The sequence below is a fragment of the Melopsittacus undulatus genome, chromosome 3 (assembly GCF_012275295.1).
Source record: "Melopsittacus undulatus isolate bMelUnd1 chromosome 3, bMelUnd1.mat.Z, whole genome shotgun sequence".
Classification (NCBI taxonomy): domain Eukaryota; kingdom Metazoa; phylum Chordata; class Aves; order Psittaciformes; family Psittaculidae; genus Melopsittacus; species Melopsittacus undulatus.
Window position 1 is genome coordinate 109,194,447 of NC_047529.1, and position 22,093 is coordinate 109,216,539.

The following is a 22,093-nucleotide window of genomic DNA, read 5'->3' on the forward strand; positions in this document are numbered from 1 at the left end:
TTTCTTTCTGCAACACTGATTTGCTAATTCAGTGGTGGGATAAAAAATTGAACTTGCTTAACCCTATCCATCCAACTCAAATTTATGTTCCCTTCCTCAACAGCTGCAAATATCTCACAGACATTGCCATGGTCTGTCTTTCATAAAGCTTTAAATCAAAACTGTTTGTTTTCCACAAGAGATTATCTGACCTAAATGGGGATCAAATCATGGAAATCCAATGCTTGGTGCTATGCAGGGTGGACTGATTACAGTTGGGTTTTCTTCCTGGATTTATGAGTTAATTTTTCTTTGCAAATTGAAATTATTAAGCTGTATCATCAAAAAAACCCACAAGTGTTCATACTATTAATAGAAGCACAATAGAGCAGAAGGCAGGAAGCAGGAGAACTGTGGGTGGCTACTACACCTTCAGAAAGCAGGAGCATCTTGAAACCAACAAAATCAACAGATGAATGTTCCTGCTCTGTGGGAGCAGGATGGAACCATGGGGAGGAGTTTGATGGTCTTCACACCTGGCCTATTTTTCTTTTGTATCCTGCTTTTTTATTTTTCCTTTTTTGTCCATAGAATCACAGAATCACAGAATGGTTTGGTTTGAAAGGGACTGTAAAGCTCATCCAGTTCCAACCCCACCGCATGGGCAGGGACACCTTCCACTAGAACAGGTTGCTCAATGCCCTGTCCAACCTGGCCTTGAACATTTCCTGGGTTTGGAGACATTCTGTTATTGTGTCAGATCTATACTGTATCACATGAGGAACATTTGAATTGGAGATGCAGGCTGTGTGCGGTTTTGGTTGTGAATCAATTATGTTTAGACTTTTCTTGGTTTTTGAACTCGTTTCTGCTAGTTCTGCTATGTACCATTCCAGCAACTGCCATTTCACTTCAGGAACACAGCTGAAAGAAGGCTAAAAGAAAACATCCTAAAATGTCATTTATTCAGGAATCTTAACATTTTCATCTCTCATTTTGTTGCTTTGTCATGTAATAAAAACAGTAAAAAGGTTTTAGTCATAAAGCGTGTAATTAAAGGGACAATAAATGAACATGCATCTCTTGCTTCATTTCTTGCTGATATACAAGCTCCTCTCACACTGGTACAAGGAAGCTGTATGTCTGCATACATGCAATAAGCAAGCAAAGAGGAAATTAGTTGCCTTCTGTAACTAAACTGAAGGTACTTTCTTAACCCAGTTACAGAACAATGAGCCACTGAAAAAACGGTCCTGAAAAAACAGTAGCCCATTGTTCTGTAATTGGGTTAAGAACTTACTCTGACTTACTTTCCTATTCATACTTGGTCCTTTTAAGTATGCTGATGCTGAGGAGGGAACTGAGAAGTGATAAACTTAGCACTGGGGGAAAAGTGCCCTTTAAACACACTTTTACAACACCCTCACATATTCCTTTATCCAAGCCCACATAAAATTAGTATATCAGGCTATCTGGTTTTTTACCAGCCTACCAGATCAATTATATTTAGGTCAGAATGACCTAAGCTGTCATTACCATTTTTGTCATGGTCATATTTTCCCTAAAACTCAACCTTTCATTGATTACCTTATTTACAGCATCCATCTTGTGCTTAAATTTTCCTTCGAGAATATTTCTGGGATAGGTCAACATTGTGTTCAGTTCTGTCTACCTCAGTATGAAGAAACTACTTCTGAAGATTGTTCCACCTCACAATCTGAGACTGGTCTGGCTCCCTCTGTCACCAAGGTAAAGCCCATAAGGCAGTTAGTACTACTTTAAGGTCACTTCTGACCATCTCAACTCAATGGGTATAAAAGCAGCTCAAGTCAAACTCAGAGAAAGGGCATTTATTGAATGAAGAAGTAGAGTCTTCTTTCCATTCCCCATTAAGCTATATGCATGCCAGAGTTATTTCACTTGGTTTTGATAGAGATAATGGGTATTTGAAGCAGCCCTAAAATAACAGTTAAGACTCACAGTCTTCCTCCATAGTAATGTTTTGCAGCAAAAAGTGAAAATAAAAAGGTATTAAAAATTTTCAAAAAATGGGGTTATACTAAAAAGGAAAAGTAAAAATTGTCACATTTGTCCCACTGGGACAACTGCAGAATACTGGAATAAACAGATTATAGTTTAGTTCAGAAAGAAAAATACCCTACTTTAAAAGCTTTCTGTTGTTTCTGGAAGGCAAATTTTTTACTGTGCTCAGCAGACACATAAAGAGGGGAAGAACACATATCTTGTAGCATAAACATCCATGAAAGTGAGATTTCCCAGACTGCTCCTGACATTAACTATCATAGATACAGCTCTTTTGCTAATGCTTAAGCAAGTTTTGCCTGAAAAGCTTTCAAAGGTTTGTTACCATGGTCAGCCTCCTGGATGGACCTTTGTATCTGATTGACCCCCTTTCCCTGCTGGGACTGTTGTGGTTACCAGCACCCTCCTCTGCCCACACAATTGAATGTCCAAGTGGAAATCAGTAATGGGTGGTGTCCCCTCAAGGGTCTGGATTGGGATCAATAGTATTTAATAACTTCAGCAATGACATCAAGTGCACCCTCAGCAAGCTTGCAGTCAACACCAGCTGTGTGGTGGACACACTGGAGGGAAGGGATGCCATCCAGAGGGACCTGGATAGGCTTGAGAGTTATGCCCGTGTGAACTTCATGAAGTTCAATGAGTATAAGTGCAAAGTCCTGCACCTGAGCTGGGGTAATCCTCAGTATCAATACAGGCTGGAGGATGAGGATGAAGGAATTGAGAGCAGTTCTAAGGAGAAGGACTTGGGATGTTGGTTGACAAGAAGCTCCCCATGACCTGGCATTGTGCAGAAACCAACTATGTCCTGGGCTACATCAAAGGAAGCTTGATCAGTAGATCCTGCTGCTACCTAAGCGTCACCAGTTTGCTCTTTGCTGTACCTGGCAACTTCAAGTACAAAATCCCTCACCTGAGGAATGACCCTTCCTGTCAAATGTTTCTTGCAAAGAATATGAGAGACAGCAAACACTAGAGACGATACACAACCAGGCACCTGGCCTCAAGTCTACTTTGCTTTTCTGTTGTTTTCTATATATCCTTATCGATTTGCATTATTTCATTTTTCCAGGAAGACCTCAAAATTACCTGGTTAGCATTTTTCTTGTTCCAGCATTCAATAAGATAGAAATTATTAATTCTCAACTTTAGAGGAAAGCCTAGGCACTGCAGAGAGTCACTGCATTGCAAGCTAGCTCTTGGATCCTGCTCCACCATCAAGAGCAGTCCATTACCCTTTTCCGTATCAGCTGTAGAGAGGTACTGTGTGATCTAGTATAGCAACATTTATCCAAAGTTGTTTTGGTTTCAAAAATTCAGAGATATTGTCTTGAAAAAAGCCAAATCCTTGCCATTTCCAGTGTTTCTATAATGGAAAATGTTCAGAACCACTTAGGGAGCTAAAAAGAACAGTTGAAGGCTGTGTGGGAGTATTCGCGCATGCATTGGCAGGGGGAGAGGGAGGAAAAGAATGAAGAAAATACAGTGCTTTTTGGTGTTCAACTGAGCTTAGTGTAAAGTCTGCACTACAGCAACTTAACAATTCCCTACGGTTTTGTCTTTGAAAGAGGATACTAAAAGAAAGGGGCTAGGACAGAGTTGTTTATAATGTTTTCAGTCACATCACCTTTTATCAAACAACTTCAAAACTTTCATGTTTTAATTATTCTATAACCTCCCCTGCTGTGACTGGTAGAAAACCAAGTAGAATGATGTATTTTACTGGGGAGAAACTGAAGACCATGTCATAAAAGCCCCCTCTGTGTGAGCATGTGTGAACAGCTCTCCAGGCATGTGTGTGCATGGAGAAAACAGCTGGCTGACGAGCAGGAAAGCACTTGCCAAGCAGTAGCACGAGGGGGTCTGCCAAGAACGGATAAGCTCCAGAGACCAGCAGTCCTGCTGAACCCACAAGAAACAATGAACAGTGGGACTGTGCCAAAGCTGTCCAAATCCACTAGCGTCAACCACAGGTTGTTCAACCCAGGCTACATCCCAGAAGGCTGCTGCATATGTGGACCTACAAGATCTATCTATCTATCTATCTATCTGCTTACCTATCCATGCATGTATCCCCAACACAAGAGGAACGTGACCCAGAGGAGAGCACAAAGATGGTCACAGGGTTGGAGCATCAGTATTTATTAGATAGCCTTTTATTAATCTGTTATTAATAACAAGGGACTTATTGCACACTGCATTCACTTATTCCCTCACACAGTTCACAGTCACATGCACTAACATGGGTGGGAGACCAACCCTGGCTGTCCACTTAAAACCAGAGGCATGTGTTGATGTGCCAGCGACTTTGAGGAGGCTGTTAAGAAAGTATTTCCAGATGATTTCTTTCAGATGATACGCCTGTGTGTTTTATATATTTAGATAGATAGGTAGGTAGACATACAGACAGACAGATAGAGTCATTAAATGGTTTGGGTTGGAAGGGACACTAAAGCTCATCCAGCTCCAACCCCCCGCCATGGGCAGGGACACCTTCCACTAGACCAGGTTGCTCCAAGCCCCTGTGTCCAACCTGGCCTTGAACACTGCCAGGGATGGGGCAGCCACAGCTTCTCTGGGCACCCTGTGCCAGCGCCTCAGCACCTTCATATTAAAGATTTTTCCCCTAATGCTAATCTAATTCTACCCTCTTAAAGCCATCCCTCCTTGTCCTGTTACTGAACTGGGGACAATAATCCCCGTGACTATTCTCAGCAAGCTAAACTTATTCATTTTTCTACTCCAGCTTGAGGTGTATGTCCCTGAGGATGCATCGGACTGTAGGTGAAAGCAAGAGATGGTAAATTAGGTGGAAAATACGCTTTGAAAGTAAACCGAAATAACTCATTCAGTAGGAACAGTATTGTCTGGGTTTGTGTGACCTCTCGTGGTCACATCCCTGCCTTGCAGCTCCATCTTTTTAAAGCGGCAGTGGAAGCGCTCCTCGGGCCTATTTGGCTCAGTTATGCTGAACTGAACTGTGAGGGGAATTTTTGGCTTGAGATAGTAAGCCACAATTTTAGTGAAAGAAAAAGCTGTACTAACAGACATCTTGTGTCAGTAAATGATTTTTCTCTGAATCTCATACAATCCCAGACTGGTTTGGGTTGGAAGGGACCTTAAAGCTCATCCAGTTCCAACCCCTGCCATGGGCAGGGACACCTTCCACTAGACCAGGTTGCTCCAAGCCCCTGTGTCCAACCTGGCCTTGAACACTGCCAGGGATGGGGCAGCCACAGCTTCTCTGGGCACCCTGTGCCAGGGCCTCAGCCCCCTCACAGGGAACAATTTCTCCCTAATGTCTCATCTCAATCTCCCCTCTGTCAGGTTAAAGCCATTCCCTTGTCCTGCCCCTGCAGGCCCTTATCCGGTCCCGGGGCTGAGGCAGGCAGGCCTGGGGCGGCTCGGGGCGGTTCCCGGAGGGGCGGAGCGGGGCCGGGCACGCCCAGGCCCGGGCGGGCTGTGGCGGCTTTGGCGCGCAGTGTGCGGGCCGCGTTTCCCGCCGCGGCCATGTCTCGCCAGAGCACTCTGCTCCGGTTCTTCACCCCGCAGAAAGCGGCCCCGTCACCAGCACCGGTCCCGCCCCCCACAGAGGCCGGTAACGGCTCTCGCCGCCGCTCTTCGGGGGAGCAGAATGGCTGCGAGCCCACGGCCACCGAGGCGAGCAACGGCACAGCGGGCAGAGCGGCGGCCCGGCGCAAGGAGCCGGGGAAGAAGGGCGATGGGGACGGTGCGGCCGCCAAGGCGCACGGGTAAGCGGCGGGGGCAGAGCAGGCCGCGGGGCCGAGGCCTGCATGGGGGCAGAGCGGCAACGCGCGGCCCGTTGCGAGCGGGGAGTGGGTGGCTTTTGGAGTGGGGCCCCTCGGGGCCGCCGGTGTCCGTTCGCCTCTCCCTTCCCACCGGGAGACAGTGGCCACCCGCCGGGCATTGGGCCTGCTGGGGCCTTCCTGAGGCGGAGCAGGGGCCGGTTCGCAGCGAGCCTCACGGCGCGGGGCCGGCCCTCGGTAGGAACCGCCGGAAGGTGCTTCTGTGTATAGGTATGTATGAACACACACACACACACACACACACAATGCATCCAGCGTGTGTGTCCAGGCAGGGCGGGATAACGCCGACATCCGCACAGAGCGGGTCTGGCCCTGTTGTGGGTCTGCCGGGTTGAAATACATTCTTTCAGTACTGCCCAAGTCTCCCGTTAATTCCGTATCACAGGTGTCCCAAGTGCTGTGGAAATGAGTGTAATAGAATCACGGTCACTTAAGGTTGGAAGTGACCCCAAGGATCCTCTGGTCCAACTTTTCTAGGCAAAGCATGACCTAGACCAGATGTCCCAGCTCCCTATCCAGCTGAGCCTTTAAAGTATCCAATGTTATGTAATCCACCACTTCCCTGGGGAAATTATTCCAATGCCTTATAGTTATCCCTGTGAAAAATTTTCATCATGTCCAATTGGAATCTCCTCAGGAGTAACTTGTCCCCATCACCCCTTGTCGTTTCTGTGTGACCCTTGGTAAGAAGGGAGTCTCCATCTTCTTTATAGCCACCCTTTATATACCAGCACACGGTGATAAAGTCTCCCCTGAGCCTTCTTTTCTCCAGGCTGAACAAACCCAGCTCCCCCACATCTGCCCAGCCCTTGAGTCAGCCCTGTGGCCCTTCTCTGGACTCTCTTCAGCCTGATCAGTGTCACTGTTTGGCTGCAGGCTGTAGGGATGCCCCTGGCCATCAGTGGTAGTGTGGCAGTGACTGGGGTGAAGTCTTGGAGGAGGAGAAAGCAAGTAAAAGCTGGATCAAGTGCTTTGCGGTGGAGACAGTTTTATTTATTCAATTATTTTTTTTGTGGCTTGAGGGCTTTTGTTAAATCACACTAATTTCATTTAGGTGCTCTCTTCAGAATTAGTCTCTGCAAGAAAACCTGTCATGTAGGTTCATGATTCATAATACACAGTCTGCAGTGTTTTGTTTTAATGCCTGGTTGGATCCAGTTGCTCTCTTCCCCACCCTTAAGTGAGCTGCTTCCCTTAAGAAGGGGTAACAGACACTAAGAATCTGGTTACACATGGCTCTAGGTGGCCCTGCTCCCCAACCTCAGCCAGTTGTCTGTGACTGTAAAGGTCTGTCTCAGTGGGGATCCAGTAGGACTTGGAGGAGCAAACCCAAAAAATTGTTTGGTGGTGGTATAGGAAGACTGTATAATCCAGGTCATACCACATGGGAGCATTCCAGGGTGTTGGAGGGCAAGCTGCTTGGAAGCAGTGTGCAGTTATGTTTATGAAGACAGCTGTTTTAGGTGTTTATGTGCCTTACATTACACATCTGTTGTCTCTGCAGTGTCTCCTGCGAGTATTCACCTGGTGACCTGGTCTGGGCCAAGATGGAAGGTTATCCGTGGTGGCCATGTCTCATATACAACCATCCAACTGAAAGAACGATAGTCAGAGGAAAAGGGAAATCCACTCGTGTCCATGTACAGTTTTTTGATGACAGCCCTACGAGGGGATGGGTCAGTATAAAGTATCTGAAGCCGTATAAAGGTAAGAGATATAAATAGAACTTTCTGAAATGGAAATAGGCCACTTGCTTTGGGAAAATAAGTTATTGCCCATGCAGAAAAAGCAGCAAAACCAAGATGAGTATTGAGTGGGAAAGCATGTTTTGTGCTCTCTCCCATCAATGTAAAACAAGCTATAAAAGATAAATCCACTATTTCAATTTTTAGCCCAGAAATCCTTACAATATTAGCAATGCCAAACACAGTTTTTAAGCAGCTATTTGGGACCTGCAGTTTGTCCAGAATCGAAACACTAGGCACAGGGTGTCAGTTTACTAAAATCAATTCTACTGTGCCATTATTTCTTTTAAGGTATGTAGTACAGTTTTGTTAATAAAATATGCAACTTTGTTAGGGTAGTGCTTGTTGTTACACAGCAGACTTGGTGCTTGTCATACTGAAGAAATGATTTGGCTAACTAAAGAAAGGCAAATGTCATCAAGAATTAAAACATCATAATAAATCTCACCTTATTAATAATCAAGATCTGTTTTCCCCCTGTTTTGGAATTCTGGTGTTGCCGAAAACTATTTTGTGTAAATCAATGTGCTGTAGTCTTGATACTCCAACAAGTGCTTTAGGCATAGTACAGTATTTTTTATATACTATAGATTTGCTTATGATGCAGTGAAATAACTGTATTTAAAGAGTTTATTTCTCTTCACAAATCAGTTCCATTTTGTGATCATGTAGTCGTGTTTTTTGGCTTGTTAATACTTAAATGTACTGCACTTAAGCCATAGTTAGTTTAATTTAAAATGGTAATGTTATTACCAGAAGTGTTAGCATAATTTAGCACAAGGGAATTGGTCCCTCGTTTGTACGTATCTTTCCTGAAGGTGTTTTAAAAGAACCAAGTATATTATAACATCTTAGGAGCACTTAGGAGCAAATACAGGTAAGGAAATTGATCTGCTTGCCAAAAGAAAATTGCAGAACAGAAGTGTTCAGAACTTTCAGGCACAGAAACACAGGCCTATCTGTAAGAAACATGGTTAATGCAGAACAGAGTAATATTTGAAGGACATGATTTGCTTTTAGATTTGGACAAAAAGCATCTTTATATACAAAGTAAGAGTTTTGGAGTCTTTGGGTAAGAAAATAAGTTTCCTACACAGGGTTATTGTGTGTAACTGAATATATAGAGACAGCGGGAGGGCTAGACTTGTAACAGTTGGGCATGCAAGAGGTGGAGTTACACTTGAGAATGCAATTAAATTATATGATTTTTTTTCCCTGCCATTGTTAAATTGCCAGTATTAAACACACAATATTTTTAGGTTGTCTCAGTTAATTTGCAAAACCGAAATGGAGATCTGGTTTCCTAATGTGTTGCGTTTGTGCTTGTAGAAGCAGCTACTTGTAACTCAGTGCTTTGCTACTGCAAGCTCAAGGAAATGAATGTGAGAGGGAATTCTGTTTGGCTCGTTTCTGAGGCAGTTGGCCTCCTGCTTGTGAAGGGATTCACAAGAGGACATATTCAAGCAGATCCTAGTGTCACATGAAGCCAGCTATACTCAGCAAGAACAGAGAAAGGGATCACCTCTCCCCATCTGTAGTCTACTCTTATGTCCTTTTTTCTTGTATTATGTATTCAGGTACATAATACAGTATGTATATGATTTGTATTTTGAGCATTGCATTAAGATCTGAACTGTGTAATACCCTGTTGTTTATGATGAAAACTCCCATCCCTGGCAGAGTTCAAGGTTGGAAGGGGCTTTGAGCAACCTAGTCTAGTGGAAGGTGTCCCTGCCCATGACAAGGTTTGAACTGAGCAATCTTTCAGGTCCCTTTCAACCCAAACCATTCTGTTGTTTTATGAAGTTGAATTTCAGCATCTTTGGGGACCCTTTCTAGAAATCAGTCTGACTTTGTGTTTATGCACAGGTAGTGGAAGGAGGAGCTATGGTGTTCAAGGGATATGTAAGAGGATGAGGGGATAGTGCAGTTATTAATAGCAGGCTTTGCTTGATACACTGCAGTGTCAGGTGAAGTGGCAGTGTAACTGATATGCAGTTAATCTGGTTGATGTTGGGCCTTGCTGCACTTACACTTTGAACAGCCAGTAGAGCTTTAGCCAAAGGGCCTGTCACAGATGACTGACAGCCATAACTGGAAGACAGTTTTATGGCTGAACTTGCCTATCACTGCTAAAATAGCTATGTGGCCTCAGTCAGGTCTGCTGCATTGCTGGTATACAGTGTTACTTTTCAGTAGTAACTATAGTTAGTGTGAGGGTGTTTAGTGCTCAGCTTGGAAGTATTCAGACGTGGTAATGAGTTACAGAAATAGAAGCGATTCTTCAGGTGTTCATGTATGAGGCAGTCATTTTGTTTGTGAGTGGTTATACTTTCTCTAGGGGCACTTACTGGGCTGAATGAATGTTTAAGATGTGGAAATGACTGGTAACAACACCAAATATTAGGTAACTGTACTAGTTGTCTGAATACGTTTAAAAGTGAAGTATGAACAATAACTGAATGCTAGACTAACTTCAGTTTCTGAACAAGTTATTTGTGGTTTTACAGGTTCATCAGATGTGGAGGCACTGAAGGGTGGTATGTTCTACAGTGCAAAGCCTGAAATTAAAAGAGCAATGGTGCTAGCAGACAGTGCAATGAATAAAGATAAGACTAAGCGGCTTGAGCTGGCAGTATGCAATGAACCTTCAGAAACAGAGGAGGATGAGGAAGAAGAGGAAATGGAGGTAAAATTTTTCTTTCTTGATGTCATTTTAAGAGATGGTGCTAGAACTTAGAACCTATCTTTTGGAACTAAGCATGGAGTATCTAGCTGGAGAGACAAGTCTAAAATCTCTCTGGTGTTCTGTGAGGTAAGGACTGACTTTATAAGCTACTTAACTTCTCTAACTCTTCATAGAATCATAGAATAATTAGGGTTGGAAAGGACCTCAAGATCATCTAGTTCCAACCCCCCTGCCATGGGCAGGGACATCTCACACTAAACCGTGGCACCCAAGGCTTCATCCAACCTGGCCTTAAACACTGCCAGGGATGGAGCATTCACAACTTCCCTGGGCAACCCATTCCAGTGCCTCACCACCCTAACAGTAAAGAATTTCCTCCTTATATCCAATCTAGACCTCTGCTGTTTAAGTTTCGATCCGTTACCCCTTGTCCTATCACTACAGTCCCTAATGAAGAGTCCCTCCCCAGCATCCCTGTAGGCCCCCTTCAGATACTGGAAGGCTGCTATGAGGTCTCCAAGCAGCCTTCTCTTCTCCAGGCTGAACAGCCCCAACTTTCTCAGCCTGTCTTCATATGGGAGGTGCTCCAGTCCCCTGATCATCCTCATGGCCTCCTCTGGACTTGTTCCAACAGTTCCATGTCCTTTTTATGTTGAGAACACCAGATTATATGGTTGGCTTTCTGGGCTGCAAGCACACACTGCTGGCTCATGTTCATTTTCTCATTGACCAACACCCCCAAGTCCTTCTCCGCAGGGCTGCTCTGAATCTGTTCTCTGCCCAGCCTGTCACTGTGCCTTGGATTGCTCCCACCCAGGTGTAGGACCTTGCACTTGGCATGGTTAAACTTCATGAGGGTGGCATCAGCCCACCTCACAAGTGTGTCAAGGTCCCTCTGGATGGCATTCCTTCCCTCCAGTGTATCAACAGAACCACACAGCTTGGTGTCATTGGCAAACTTGCTGAGGGCACACTGAATCCCACTGTACATGTCAGCGACAAAAATATTAAACAAGACCGGTCCCAACACCGATCCCTGAGGGACACCACTTGTTACTGGTCTCCAGATGGACATTGAACTGTTGACCACAACTCTTTGTGTGTGAATGATATGAAGAAACTGTTAATGGGATAGTGGTTTCTCTTACCTCCTCTGTCAGCATGGCCCACCTATTCTTTCTCCAATGTGATATTGCTCCAAGGGACAGATGTCATTCCAAGCACTTTGTGGCAACTGTGCAGTGGGCACTGTCACTTGACCGTTGAACTCTTGGTAGTCCCTCCAGTGCTGGTTTTCTTCAGCACTGGTGCTGGAGTTCTTGAAGTTTCAGCCTGAAAAGGCAAATAAAGGCAAATAATGGAGTTTATTTTCTGTCTCCTACACACACACATGATCTTCTTGAAGGTTACTACAAGGTAGTATGTTTGTGGGTGGAAATAGGTAGTTAACTAAAAAGAACCCACAAAACAAACACACCACCACCATCACCAGAACAAAAAACAAACAAACAAACAAACCCACAAAATAACCCCTAAAATCCAAACCAAATCACTGTGGTCAAAGCTTATATAGGCTAGTACCAAATTTCATGTAGCATATGGCTTTTGTCCACTTTAAATGTTTTGTGCATCGGTGCATCACTTATGCAAAGTAGTGAATGAAGCTGTAAAGAATACAGAGAGGAGTAATTATGTCAGTGCCTGGTAGCAGTTACTTATGCAAGGGAGTAAGTTCTGTGAAGGTAAACAGGATTGGTTGTGGCTCTTACTGTCTCTTGAAATATCACAGCTACTGCATAAGTTGCACATTTTTTCACTTCTTTTTTGCAGAAGCAGTACTTTACTTTGTAGCCAGAATTTTCTTTAGGTAAAATAATGTATCTTCCCAGCAGATGAATGAAAGTGCATCAGGCAACAGTGATGACCATGATAGTGAAGAGGATGTGAAGAGTAATAAGCGAGTAATGACCGGTGAAGGTGCTGTAAAAACCAAAAGAAGAAGAGTGTTGGATTCTGACAGTGATCACGATTGCTCCGATGAAGAGTTCAAGCCTGATGTGAAAGATACAGCAAGCAGCGAGGAAGCTAGCAGTGGGGTGGATGAAAATGAATCTACTGACGTGGGGACAGATGCAGAGAGTGTTGCAGAAAGTCCCATCAAAGTCCCTTCTAAACGCAAGAGAAGACAGAGTAACAAGCCTGCTAAAAGGAGCAGCTTAGAAAATGAACGTTCTGAAACGCCCAAAATAGCAACAACGGTTTCTTTAGAAGCTAAGTCTAAGCTGACATCATTTGCAGCACCTGAGAGTTTTGAATCTCAAGCAGCTGCTTGCAGTGGAGGGAACAGTGGCTTCGCAGTGTGGGAGCATGAGAAGCTTGACTGGCTGCAGGAAGGGAAAAGGAAAGATGCGCACAGGAGGCGGCAGAATGACCCTGATTACGACCCCTGCACTCTATATGTACCTGAGGACTATCTCAACAAGTGCACACCAGGGATGCGGAGGTGGTGGCAGCTGAAAAGTCAGAACTTTGATGCTGTGATCTTCTACAAAGTTGGAAAATTCTATGAATTGTACCACATGGATGCAGTCACTGGTGTGAATGAGCTGGGCCTGATCTTTATGAAGGGGACTTGGGCACATTCAGGGTTTCCAGAAATTGCATTTGGCAGGTTCTGTGATGTTCTGGTGCAGAAAGGCTACAAGGTAGCCCGTGTGGAGCAAACAGAAACTCCAGAGATGATGGAGGCACGCTACAAGTCAATGGCCCACCCGACAAGGTTCGACAAGGTTGTACGCCGTGAGATCTGCAGAATCATCACCAAAGGAACTAAGACTTACAGCATCATGGACTGTGATCCCTCTGAGAGCCATAACAAATACCTTCTGTGTGTGAAGGAGAAGGAAGACTCCTCTGGACAGCGTGTTTATGGGGTCTGCTTTGTTGACACATCGGTGGGGAAGTTCTATGTTGGCCAGTTCTCGGATGATCGGCACTGTTCGAGGTTTAGGACTTTAGTAGCACATTACACTCCCGTGCAAGTACTGTATGAGAAGGGGAACCTCTCTGTGGAAACACAAAAGATACTGAAGGGCTCACTTATTTCTTGCATTCAGGAAGGGCTGATCTCTGGTTCCCAGTTCTGGAATGCATCTAAAACACTAAAAGTCCTTCTTGAAGAAGGATATTTCAAGGAGAATGAGAACTCTGAAAATGGATGTTCTTTGCCCTCTGTAATCAAATCTCTGACTTCAGAGAGTGACTCTCTGGGATTAACTCCTGGGGAGAACAGTGAATTAGCTTTGTCAGCTCTTGGGGGATGTGTCTTCTATCTGAAAAGATGCCTGATTGATCAGGAGCTGTTATCGCTGGCAGACTTTGAGGAGTATATCCCTGTGGATATTGACACTGCAAAAACAATGAGGCCAAGTAGTTTCTTTGCCAAAACTGACCAGCGGATGGTGCTGGATGGAGTCACCCTGATGAACTTGGAAGTGCTGCAGAACGGAACCAATGGAACCACAGAAGGTACTTTGTTGGAGAGGATTGATTCTTGTTGTACACCATTTGGGAAGCGCCTCCTGAAGCAGTGGCTCTGCGCTCCCCTTTGTAATCCGAAATCCATCAATGAACGTTTGGATGCTGTTGAGGACCTTCTGGCAGTGCCAGATAAAATGTCTGAAGTTAGTGAGCACCTGAAGAAACTGCCTGACCTCGAAAGGCTGCTCAGCAAAATTCACAGCATTGGGTCGCCACTTAAAAGCCAGACCCACCCTGACAGCAGGGCCGTCTTCTATGAAGAGATCAAATACAGCAAGAAGAAGATTGCTGACTTCTTGTCTGCACTGGAGGGGTTTAAAGTCATGAGTGAAATTGTCGATGGCATGGAAGGAAGTGCCAGTGACTTCAAGTCTAAAGTCCTTAAGCAGCTGGTCACCCGCAAAGACAAAAACCCAGACGGCCGCTTCCCAGACTTGAGTGCTGAGCTTAAAAGGTGGGATACTGCTTTTGATCATAACCAGGCTCGAAAGACAGGAGTGATTACTCCGAAGGCAGGTTTTGACCCTGATTATGACAAAGCACTACAGGATATTAAAGCTGTTGAGGAAGAACTTCAGAAGTACCTGGATAAGCAACGCAAACTGCTTGGATTCAAATCTGTGCTGTACTGGGGGACAGGCAAAAACCGATACCAAATGGAGATACCGGAAAGTGTGGTATCACGGAAGTTGCCTGAGGAATATGAGTTGAAGTCAAGCAGGAAGGGATATAAACGTTACTGGACCAAGGAGATTGAGAAGATGCTGGCTGCAATGGTTAATGCTGAAGAGCGCCGAGATGCGGCACTGAAGGACTGTATGAGGCGCTTGTTTTACAACTTCGACAAGAACAGCAAGGACTGGCACACAGCTGTGGAGTGCATTGCTGTGTTAGGTAAGAGCTCGTCTTCTTTTTGACATACAACAAAGAACCCATTGACTTGTATAGCAAATGATGAAATATCACCTGGGTAAGCAAAAAGGGCTCATTGCCAGCGCTTAGTCTGTAGTTTAAAAGCTCTGATTTTGGTAAAACATTGATAACTATCAGTGATCACCTGTTTCCTGCTGGTTGGTAAATGGCAGTTGCTGGGTCTTCACGTGTGCAAGATCTTCCTTCTGTTGTGTGCAGCTGAGATTTCTCACAGCTCAGCATAACCTGGAGGGTCTCTCACTGCTTTGGGAATACTTAGGTATGGCTTGGTAGATTCTTATAAGCGAAGACAGTGATGCAGGTGGAGGTAACAAAGTCTGACCTGCTAGTCACCTCCTTTCTATCTGAGCAGGTTGCTTTCATAGCATCCCAGACTGGTTTGGGTTGGAAATGACCTTAAAGCTCACCCAGTTCTGGCCCCCAGCCACGGGCAGGAACACCTTCCACTAGACCAGGTTGCTCCAAGACCCATCCAGCCTGGCCTTGAACACTGCCAGGGATGGGGCAGCCACAGCTTCTCTGGGCACCCTGTGCCAGCACCTCAGCACCCTCAGAGAATCTCTCTGGTCTCCTCTGGACTTGCTCCAACAGCTCCAGGTCCCTCTTGTGTTGTTGCCCCCAGAGCTGGATGCAGAACTACAAGGGAGGGGTCTCAGTGGAGGAGAGGGAAAGAATCCTGTCCTTTCCCAGCAGCCTTTAAAAATAATGTGGTCATTGTCACTGCCTTGAAGAAGGTCATTGAGTAGAAAGACTTCCCAAAATGTTCCTTATATTTCTGGGGTAAGACAGTCACCTCTATTCCCTTCTCAGGACTGGCATACTCTGTACTGTGAATTCTCTGCTAGTGTGAGGCACTCTGGGATGTCTTTGTTCCAGGGAAAAATGAAAGCACTCTCTGAATGCCACTAGGGCAGAAAATGGAGGAGAGTTGGAGAGGGAGGGAGCATCGTCTGGGAGTGGATTCTCTGAGTGGTCTGGGAGAGCTGGGAGGCAGTCACAGCAGCCACACTGCCAGGGCTGGGTAGAGTAGAGGTGGAGAGGGAGGCAGCTGTAATCTGTGTAGCTGAAGTCTCTAAAATCACATAACACAGTCCCATTTGGTAGGCAATTGGCTTTTAGAACTGTAGAGCCAGGCTAGCTGAGGGGGTTGTGCTGCTGCTTTCTGCAGGGCCAACACAGCGTTAATGGTTGTAAGTTCATCCTGGTTTTCTCTTTACTTACCTTGTTCTAAATTAAAGCAGTACAAGAAAGTAGTAGTTTTAACATACATGTTAAAACATGCACGCTGAACAAAGCAGCTTTTGAAGTGAAATGGTGTGGATTTTAAAGACTTGTAAATTACACGTTAGAGGGGAGGACTTTTAATCTGACATCATCAGGAATGTGGAAGGGATGAGGAAAGACATTGTGAATATGCTCACCTTTTATTTGTTCTGGAGGCCTTCCCTGGGTGTTTTCCTTACCAGGAAAATGAAATAGAACATGGTGTTTGCGAAAACGCTATTGAATGAGTAAATGCATTCCAGTGAATGAATAAGGAAAGGTGAAAGTGTGACTTACTGGAATTTCTCTTCATCTTATAGATGTCTTGATTTCCCTCGCTAACTACAGTCAAGATGGTGATGGACCACTGTGCCGACCTGTAATTCTGCTGCCTGAGGATAGTGCTCCTCCCTTCCTGGAACTGAGAAATTCACGCCATCCATGCATTACAAAAACTTTCTTTGGGGATGATTTCATTCCTAATGACATCGTGATAGGCAGCAAAGATGAAGATGGCAGTAATGAAGCTTCCTGTGTCTTAGTAACTGGCCCAAATATGGGTGGCAAATCTACGCTCATGAGACAGGTGATGGTCTATTGACATGGAATGTTGCAGAGTACATCTGTGTTTTGCATAAAGGAATAGCGTGACTTGACTGTTTATAAATGTCAGAGGAGGTCCTGCTAGTGGTCTTCAGGGTGTGCAGTGCGAAAACAAAGTATAATGTGATAGAAAATGCCCATGTTTAGATAGTAGATAGATTTAGATAGATTCTACTTCAGTGAGGGGGGAAAAAGCAGTAGAATATCTTTTCTCTTTTCCAAGTGGCCATATCCATATCCAGGATTTGGTATCATCTGGGAGAAGATGCTTCTGCAGGTAGAACTAGGTGAAAATAGGGATCAGCAGCAACTGTGAAAGCAACAGGGAGTTTGCTTTATAAGCAGTGCTTGCTGTGACAACTTGTATTTTTAAGGCTTTCAGTTTACTCTTATTTGGGATTACAGTGCTGCAGTCTGGAGCTGTTAAAACAGTAGGAATTTTATGTACTCCAGCTTTTGTTTTAGGGAGTATAGAGTCTCATTCCCTTGTTCTCTGTGTTGAGCCGAAGCTCCAAGCACACGTGAATGTTTCCATGTTTGTTCTGCAGGCTGGTCTCCTGGCTATAATGGCTCAACTGGGATGCTATGTACCTGCTGAGGTCTGCAGGCTGACACCGATTGACAGAGTGTTCACGAGGCTTGGTGCCTCGGACAGGATTATGTCAGGTGAGTGGCTGAAATCCAGCTCTCCACAGGGCCTTTGCCAAGGAGGGAGTTTCTTTCCTTGCTCTGAGTGGCAAGTGGAAAGGGATCGTCTGTTGATTTTGCAGAGAGAGCCGGGCAACGTTAGCTGTTGATTAGAGTAGAACCAGGGCTGTACAATGGTATGTTTCATGTGCTTGTCCTCTGTTATGTCCGACAGACCCATATGATCACTTTTCAATGAGTTTTAATATTAACGCCTGCCTTCCACCTGGGTGCAAGTCTAAGGAATATCTTTCTGAATAGTGTAGAGTTGATTGTGTTCTACTTACATAGGTATCTTTTTCCAAGTATTCTGGAATAGGACAGTGATGTGCAGGTAGCTGTTGTAGAGGATTTGTTTCTGTACTTCCCATGGCAGCCACTTTGTAATGGAAGTCAACAGGACTTTTGTGAATGAAATGTTAAGTAACAGCATTTTTTACTTACCTGTGTGATTTTATGAGTTTATTTTCTAAGGAGAATAAATGGTTATTCCTAAATATTGTTAAGAACATACTCAATCCTGGGAATTTCTTGAAATTAATGCAGAAAATCAGGATTGCTGCTTAATAACTCATGTTGAAAAACGTAGGTTTGAGCTTAGTAGTGCTCATGCAGCATGAGTACAGGAAGTAAATTCTTGTTTGCTCTGAAGTTATATTAACTGCTACTGTGTGTGTGGTTATTTGGAATGAACCCTACAAAGCACCAGTAACTCTGGACTTTATGCATGTGGATTTATCACATGCCAGGGTCTGAGTAATTGTGTGCTGCTGCTCGTGAGCTGCTAAAGAACAATTTCAGGTCTAAATTTCAGGCTTCATATTACCTGGGTTGATGATTTCCCCAGAGATGTTCCGTCCTTAGCAGGAGTCTGTTTCTTTTGCCATACTTCACTCAAGTAGGGTACATGTGAGTATCAGTTACCTGAATAATTAATTACCTGATGATATCAACAACCAAACCAGTAAGTCTGGTCTCGTAAGTCTCTTTCTAAGCTTTGCTGCTTGCTTTTTTCACAGTGAAAGGCCACACACCTTGGGCCTGCCTTGTGCACTTTAAAGAGCACAAAGAGTCTCCCCATCTTGTACCCTTCATGCCCTTTGTCCAGCTGGTACATCTGACCAGTGAAGTTAAAAGTAGAGAGATGAGGTGTCCTGAAACTTAACTGTATTTGTGCCAATGCCTGCACTCTTAACCAAAACCTGCCTTTTTCTGGCAAATGGAGACTGTTTTTGTGCTGGAAAAAAAGCAGCTTTATGTTTTTGTTCATCTTCAGTTTGCTGTCAAGTTTCATTTTAGCTTGATCAAGATTCTAGTGCAGCTTAAATGAGGATTTAGTTGTGGTTTTCAGATCTTTGCCTACTTCATGGTATGGCTTTTATCATTTCTTTTATAGGTGAAAGTACCTTCTTCGTTGAATTAAGTGAGACTTCCAGCATTCTCCAGCATGCAACAGAGCACTCCCTTGTTCTTGTGGATGAACTGGGTAATCAGTCTGTCTTGTAATAGCCTTTAACCTTCAGTTTTAGTTTCCATCTGTCAGTAAGGTTGTTGGTCTGTCTGAATGACAACCAAGAAAACAAGGGCCATTTTACCATAATGCTCCCAATGTCTTGCTGGTCAGGATCCATGTAATTCTCTCCAAAACATGCTTCTTGGGTGCCCTTAGACCTAATGCCCCACCTTCCACCCCCAAGTCATTATAAGCCTATTTCTAGCTGAGTTTCCTGCTTTCCTTTGGATGATTACTTGCAGCAAACCTCGAGCAAGCCATTAGGCAAGTCTCAAGAGAGAAGAAATGTCATTTTCTACAGTGTGGAAGAGAGTGGGATTGTCACTGGACAAATCACTTCATGCTGAGGCTGGTGGCTGTCACCACTCACTGCTGTTTGTCCATCTTCCACACAGCAAGGAGGGAGGGAAACACCACAAACTGATAGGGCAAGTTTATGCCTTGGCCTACAAGAAATCTGAAGAGGGACTTTTTGCAAGGGCCTGTAGGGACAGGACAAGGGGAATGGCTTTAACCTGACAAGAGGGGAGATTGAGATGAGACATTAGGAAGAAATTCTTCCCTGTGAGGGTGCTGAGGCGCTGGCACAGGGTGCCCAGAGAAGCTGTGGCTGCCCCATCCCTGGCAGTGTTCAAGGCCAGGTTGGACACAGGGGCTTGGAGCAACCTGGTCTGGTGGAAGGTGTCCCTGCCCCTGGCAGGGGCTTGGAATCAGAAGAGCTTTAAGGTCCCCTCTCAACCCATTCTGATTCTTTGATAGATGGCAAACAATGTGTTGTATTTGCCTTTAGAAAATTATCTTTCCTGCAGTTCTTTAATCTGAACAATTAAGGGTGAACATTGAGTTCACTTTGCCACTCTTGTTCCTACAGGCAGAGGCACAGCTACTTTTGATGGAACAGCTATAGCCAGTGCGGTTGTGAAGGAGCTTGCAGAGAAGATCAAGTGCCGGACCCTGTTCTCCACCCACTACCATTCACTGGTGGAGGACCATGCACACAATGTGGCTGTGCGCCTGGGGCACATGGTAGGTGTGATGTTGGGACCACTGAGGTGTGGGGTTTTGCTTTATCTCTGCTGCCTTGCATTCCTCTGCCCAGTCACCAGGAGGAAAGGATGTGACAGTTACCTAAACACATAAACCATTACACACATTGACTTGTAACTTACTCTTTCTAGGCATGTATGGTTGAAAATGAGAGTGAGGATCCAAGCCAGGAAACAATCACGTTCCTGTACAAGTTCACTGAAGGAGCATGTCCAAAGAGCTATGGCTTCAATGCAGCAAGACTAGCTGATATTCCAGAGGAAGTTATTCAGAAGGGGCACAGAAAAGCAAAGGAGTTTGAAAGAATGACCATGTCACTGAGAGTATTCAGGTAAGGCCTTGGTTTCTCTGTTAGAAGTCATGCACTGCTTAGCAGGCATCCATCTTAGGAGCTTTTGCTCATAGCCTCACACCAGAGGGGGCAGTTAGAACTCCGAGTATCAAATGTGCTTCACCAGCCGTCAGGAAGTACTGAAGCCTGACTTACACAAGGGCAGATATGATGAGTAATGTGGTATTTTAAGCCCCTGCTAGTCTCTAGGACTCAGAGCTGTATTTGCATAGGGGTGTCTGGGAATTGAACAGCTTTATACCAGACACAGGATGGCATCTGTGTCCCCTAAGGCAGTGCGAGGGAGGTTTAAGCATCTGCATTCAGTAAAGCTGACTCTGATCTCTCTCAGGTACCTGTGCCTGGTGGTGGATGGTGCAGTGAGGGATGGAAACGCTGTTCAGAAACTTACCACTATGATCAACCACCTGTAAGGACCCAAGTGGCTTTGGACTGCTGACTTCTCAAAAAAAGCTGGTATCAGACAACGTTATGATCTAATAAACTTTATTTTTTAAAAATGACCATTTTTCCATTGTCTTTCCTAGGAAATTAAACCCTTTAATTCTTACCTACCCTCTACATAATGGTTATTGAGTACTCCACAATATATTAAGTCTAGATGTTATGGTACATGCATACACTTTCAGGCTGTTGATTACCCACTGTCACCAATACACATAAATGGAAAAAAGCTATGAAACTGGATAGGGCTGTATATATACTTGTCTCAGCTTCATTAGAGCAGGAAATTGCTGTGATTTCCAGCAGGTTAAGTAATGTCCGAGACTGTTCAAAAAAAACTATGAACAGAGTAAAATACAAGACTGTTTTGAGGAGACTTTCTACTGTGTACTTTAAAACATAGTAAAATTTCTTTCATAAAACTTAGTTACGTGGGTACTTTGTTTTATAGTGCATTATAGTCTAGGAAGTCTCATTAAAACACTCGCTCTTCTCTTCTTTGTTAGGGTGGTTTGAGTACAGACTATTGCTGGGGCAGGGAAGGAGATTATTCTAACTTCGGAGGACACCAGAAAAATTGCTGGATATAATTTAAGATTAGTGTTTTCTCTTTCATAGAAAGAACGTACATACTGGGACATGAGTACAGTTACAGCAAGTCTAGGTGTGCTAACAAAACAGGACACATTCAAGTACAATAAGATTTTTTTTTGCTTGAAATTAGAAACAAACTACATGAGATTAAAGCATTAAACTCATATTTCTCAATCTGAATAAATGTTAAAAAAATCAAAAGAAATGCAGAAGTGCTAGCTCACATTTTTTTTACCATGTTACAAAAGCAATTGGTACCCATGTCCATAAAGGCAGCAACAAAGAATGCTGCTTGTCTACAGAATAGTACTACTGCAAATTGGACTGCGCTTCAATGCTACTTGTAAAAACACCAGCTTTCAGAAGTTGGTATCTGTACAAAATTGCAGCTTATTTTTTTTCTTCACTTCTGTCCCTTCAAAGTCTTTGTTTTACACAGTAATGCTAAAACGCCCAGTTCTGTTATCCTGAGTCAACATATTGCCACTTTCTTTTTTGGTAGGTTGAGCTCCATAGTGTCAACACCTCACACATCCGCTTTAACACAGTGTCTTTCTGCAGAAATGGGCAAGTGTAACTTCCTCCAAAGAAAAGGTTTGAACAGTTATGCTATTCGAATGGCAGGACTTGCTTTCTGAAAGGAATTCAGTTGTGCTGCAATGTATTGGATTCTATAGGTGGAGCAGAGTCATATAGTGTGTCTGTATCATGTGTAGGCTCTCCAGCAAGCGTACAGGGATTGGACAGTGTTCCAGCACCACAGTCACAGAAAAACCTGCAATGAGAGATAGCTCTTTAATTCTTCCTGCACTTGCACTGTCCAAACAGCTCAAA

General features: G+C 44.3%; 2 protein-coding genes across 4 annotated transcripts in view; one reads left to right on the top strand and one right to left on the bottom strand.

Moving 5' to 3' along the window:
- Positions 1-5,492: 5,492 nt before the first annotated feature.
- MSH6 (mutS homolog 6) lies at positions 5,493-20,724 on the top strand. Of its 2 annotated transcripts, none has more exons than XM_034061206.1 (10): positions 5,493-5,774; positions 7,354-7,556; positions 10,105-10,283; positions 12,173-14,717; positions 16,340-16,605; positions 17,171-17,288; positions 18,706-18,795; positions 19,694-19,848; positions 20,001-20,200; positions 20,553-20,724. In XM_034061206.1, exons 1-10 carry the CDS (start codon positions 5,533-5,535, stop codon positions 20,632-20,634), a joined length of 4,080 nt encoding a protein of 1,359 aa, XP_033917097.1. In that variant the 5' UTR covers positions 5,493-5,532; the 3' UTR covers positions 20,635-20,724. The 2 variants fall into 2 exon arrangements, with proteins under 2 accessions (XP_033917097.1, XP_033917098.1); XM_034061207.1 differs by having other exon boundaries at positions 12,176-14,717.
- FBXO11 (F-box protein 11) overlaps positions 20,691-22,093 on the bottom strand; it is a 77,426-nt gene continuing 76,023 nt past the window's right edge. For both annotated transcript variants that reach the window (XM_034061209.1, XM_034061208.1), the window contains exon 23: positions 20,691-22,034. In XM_034061209.1, the coding sequence (XP_033917100.1) occupies positions 21,905-22,034 (130 nt within the window). In that variant the 3' untranslated portion in view covers positions 20,691-21,904. The remainder of the gene's footprint in view (positions 22,035-22,093) is intronic.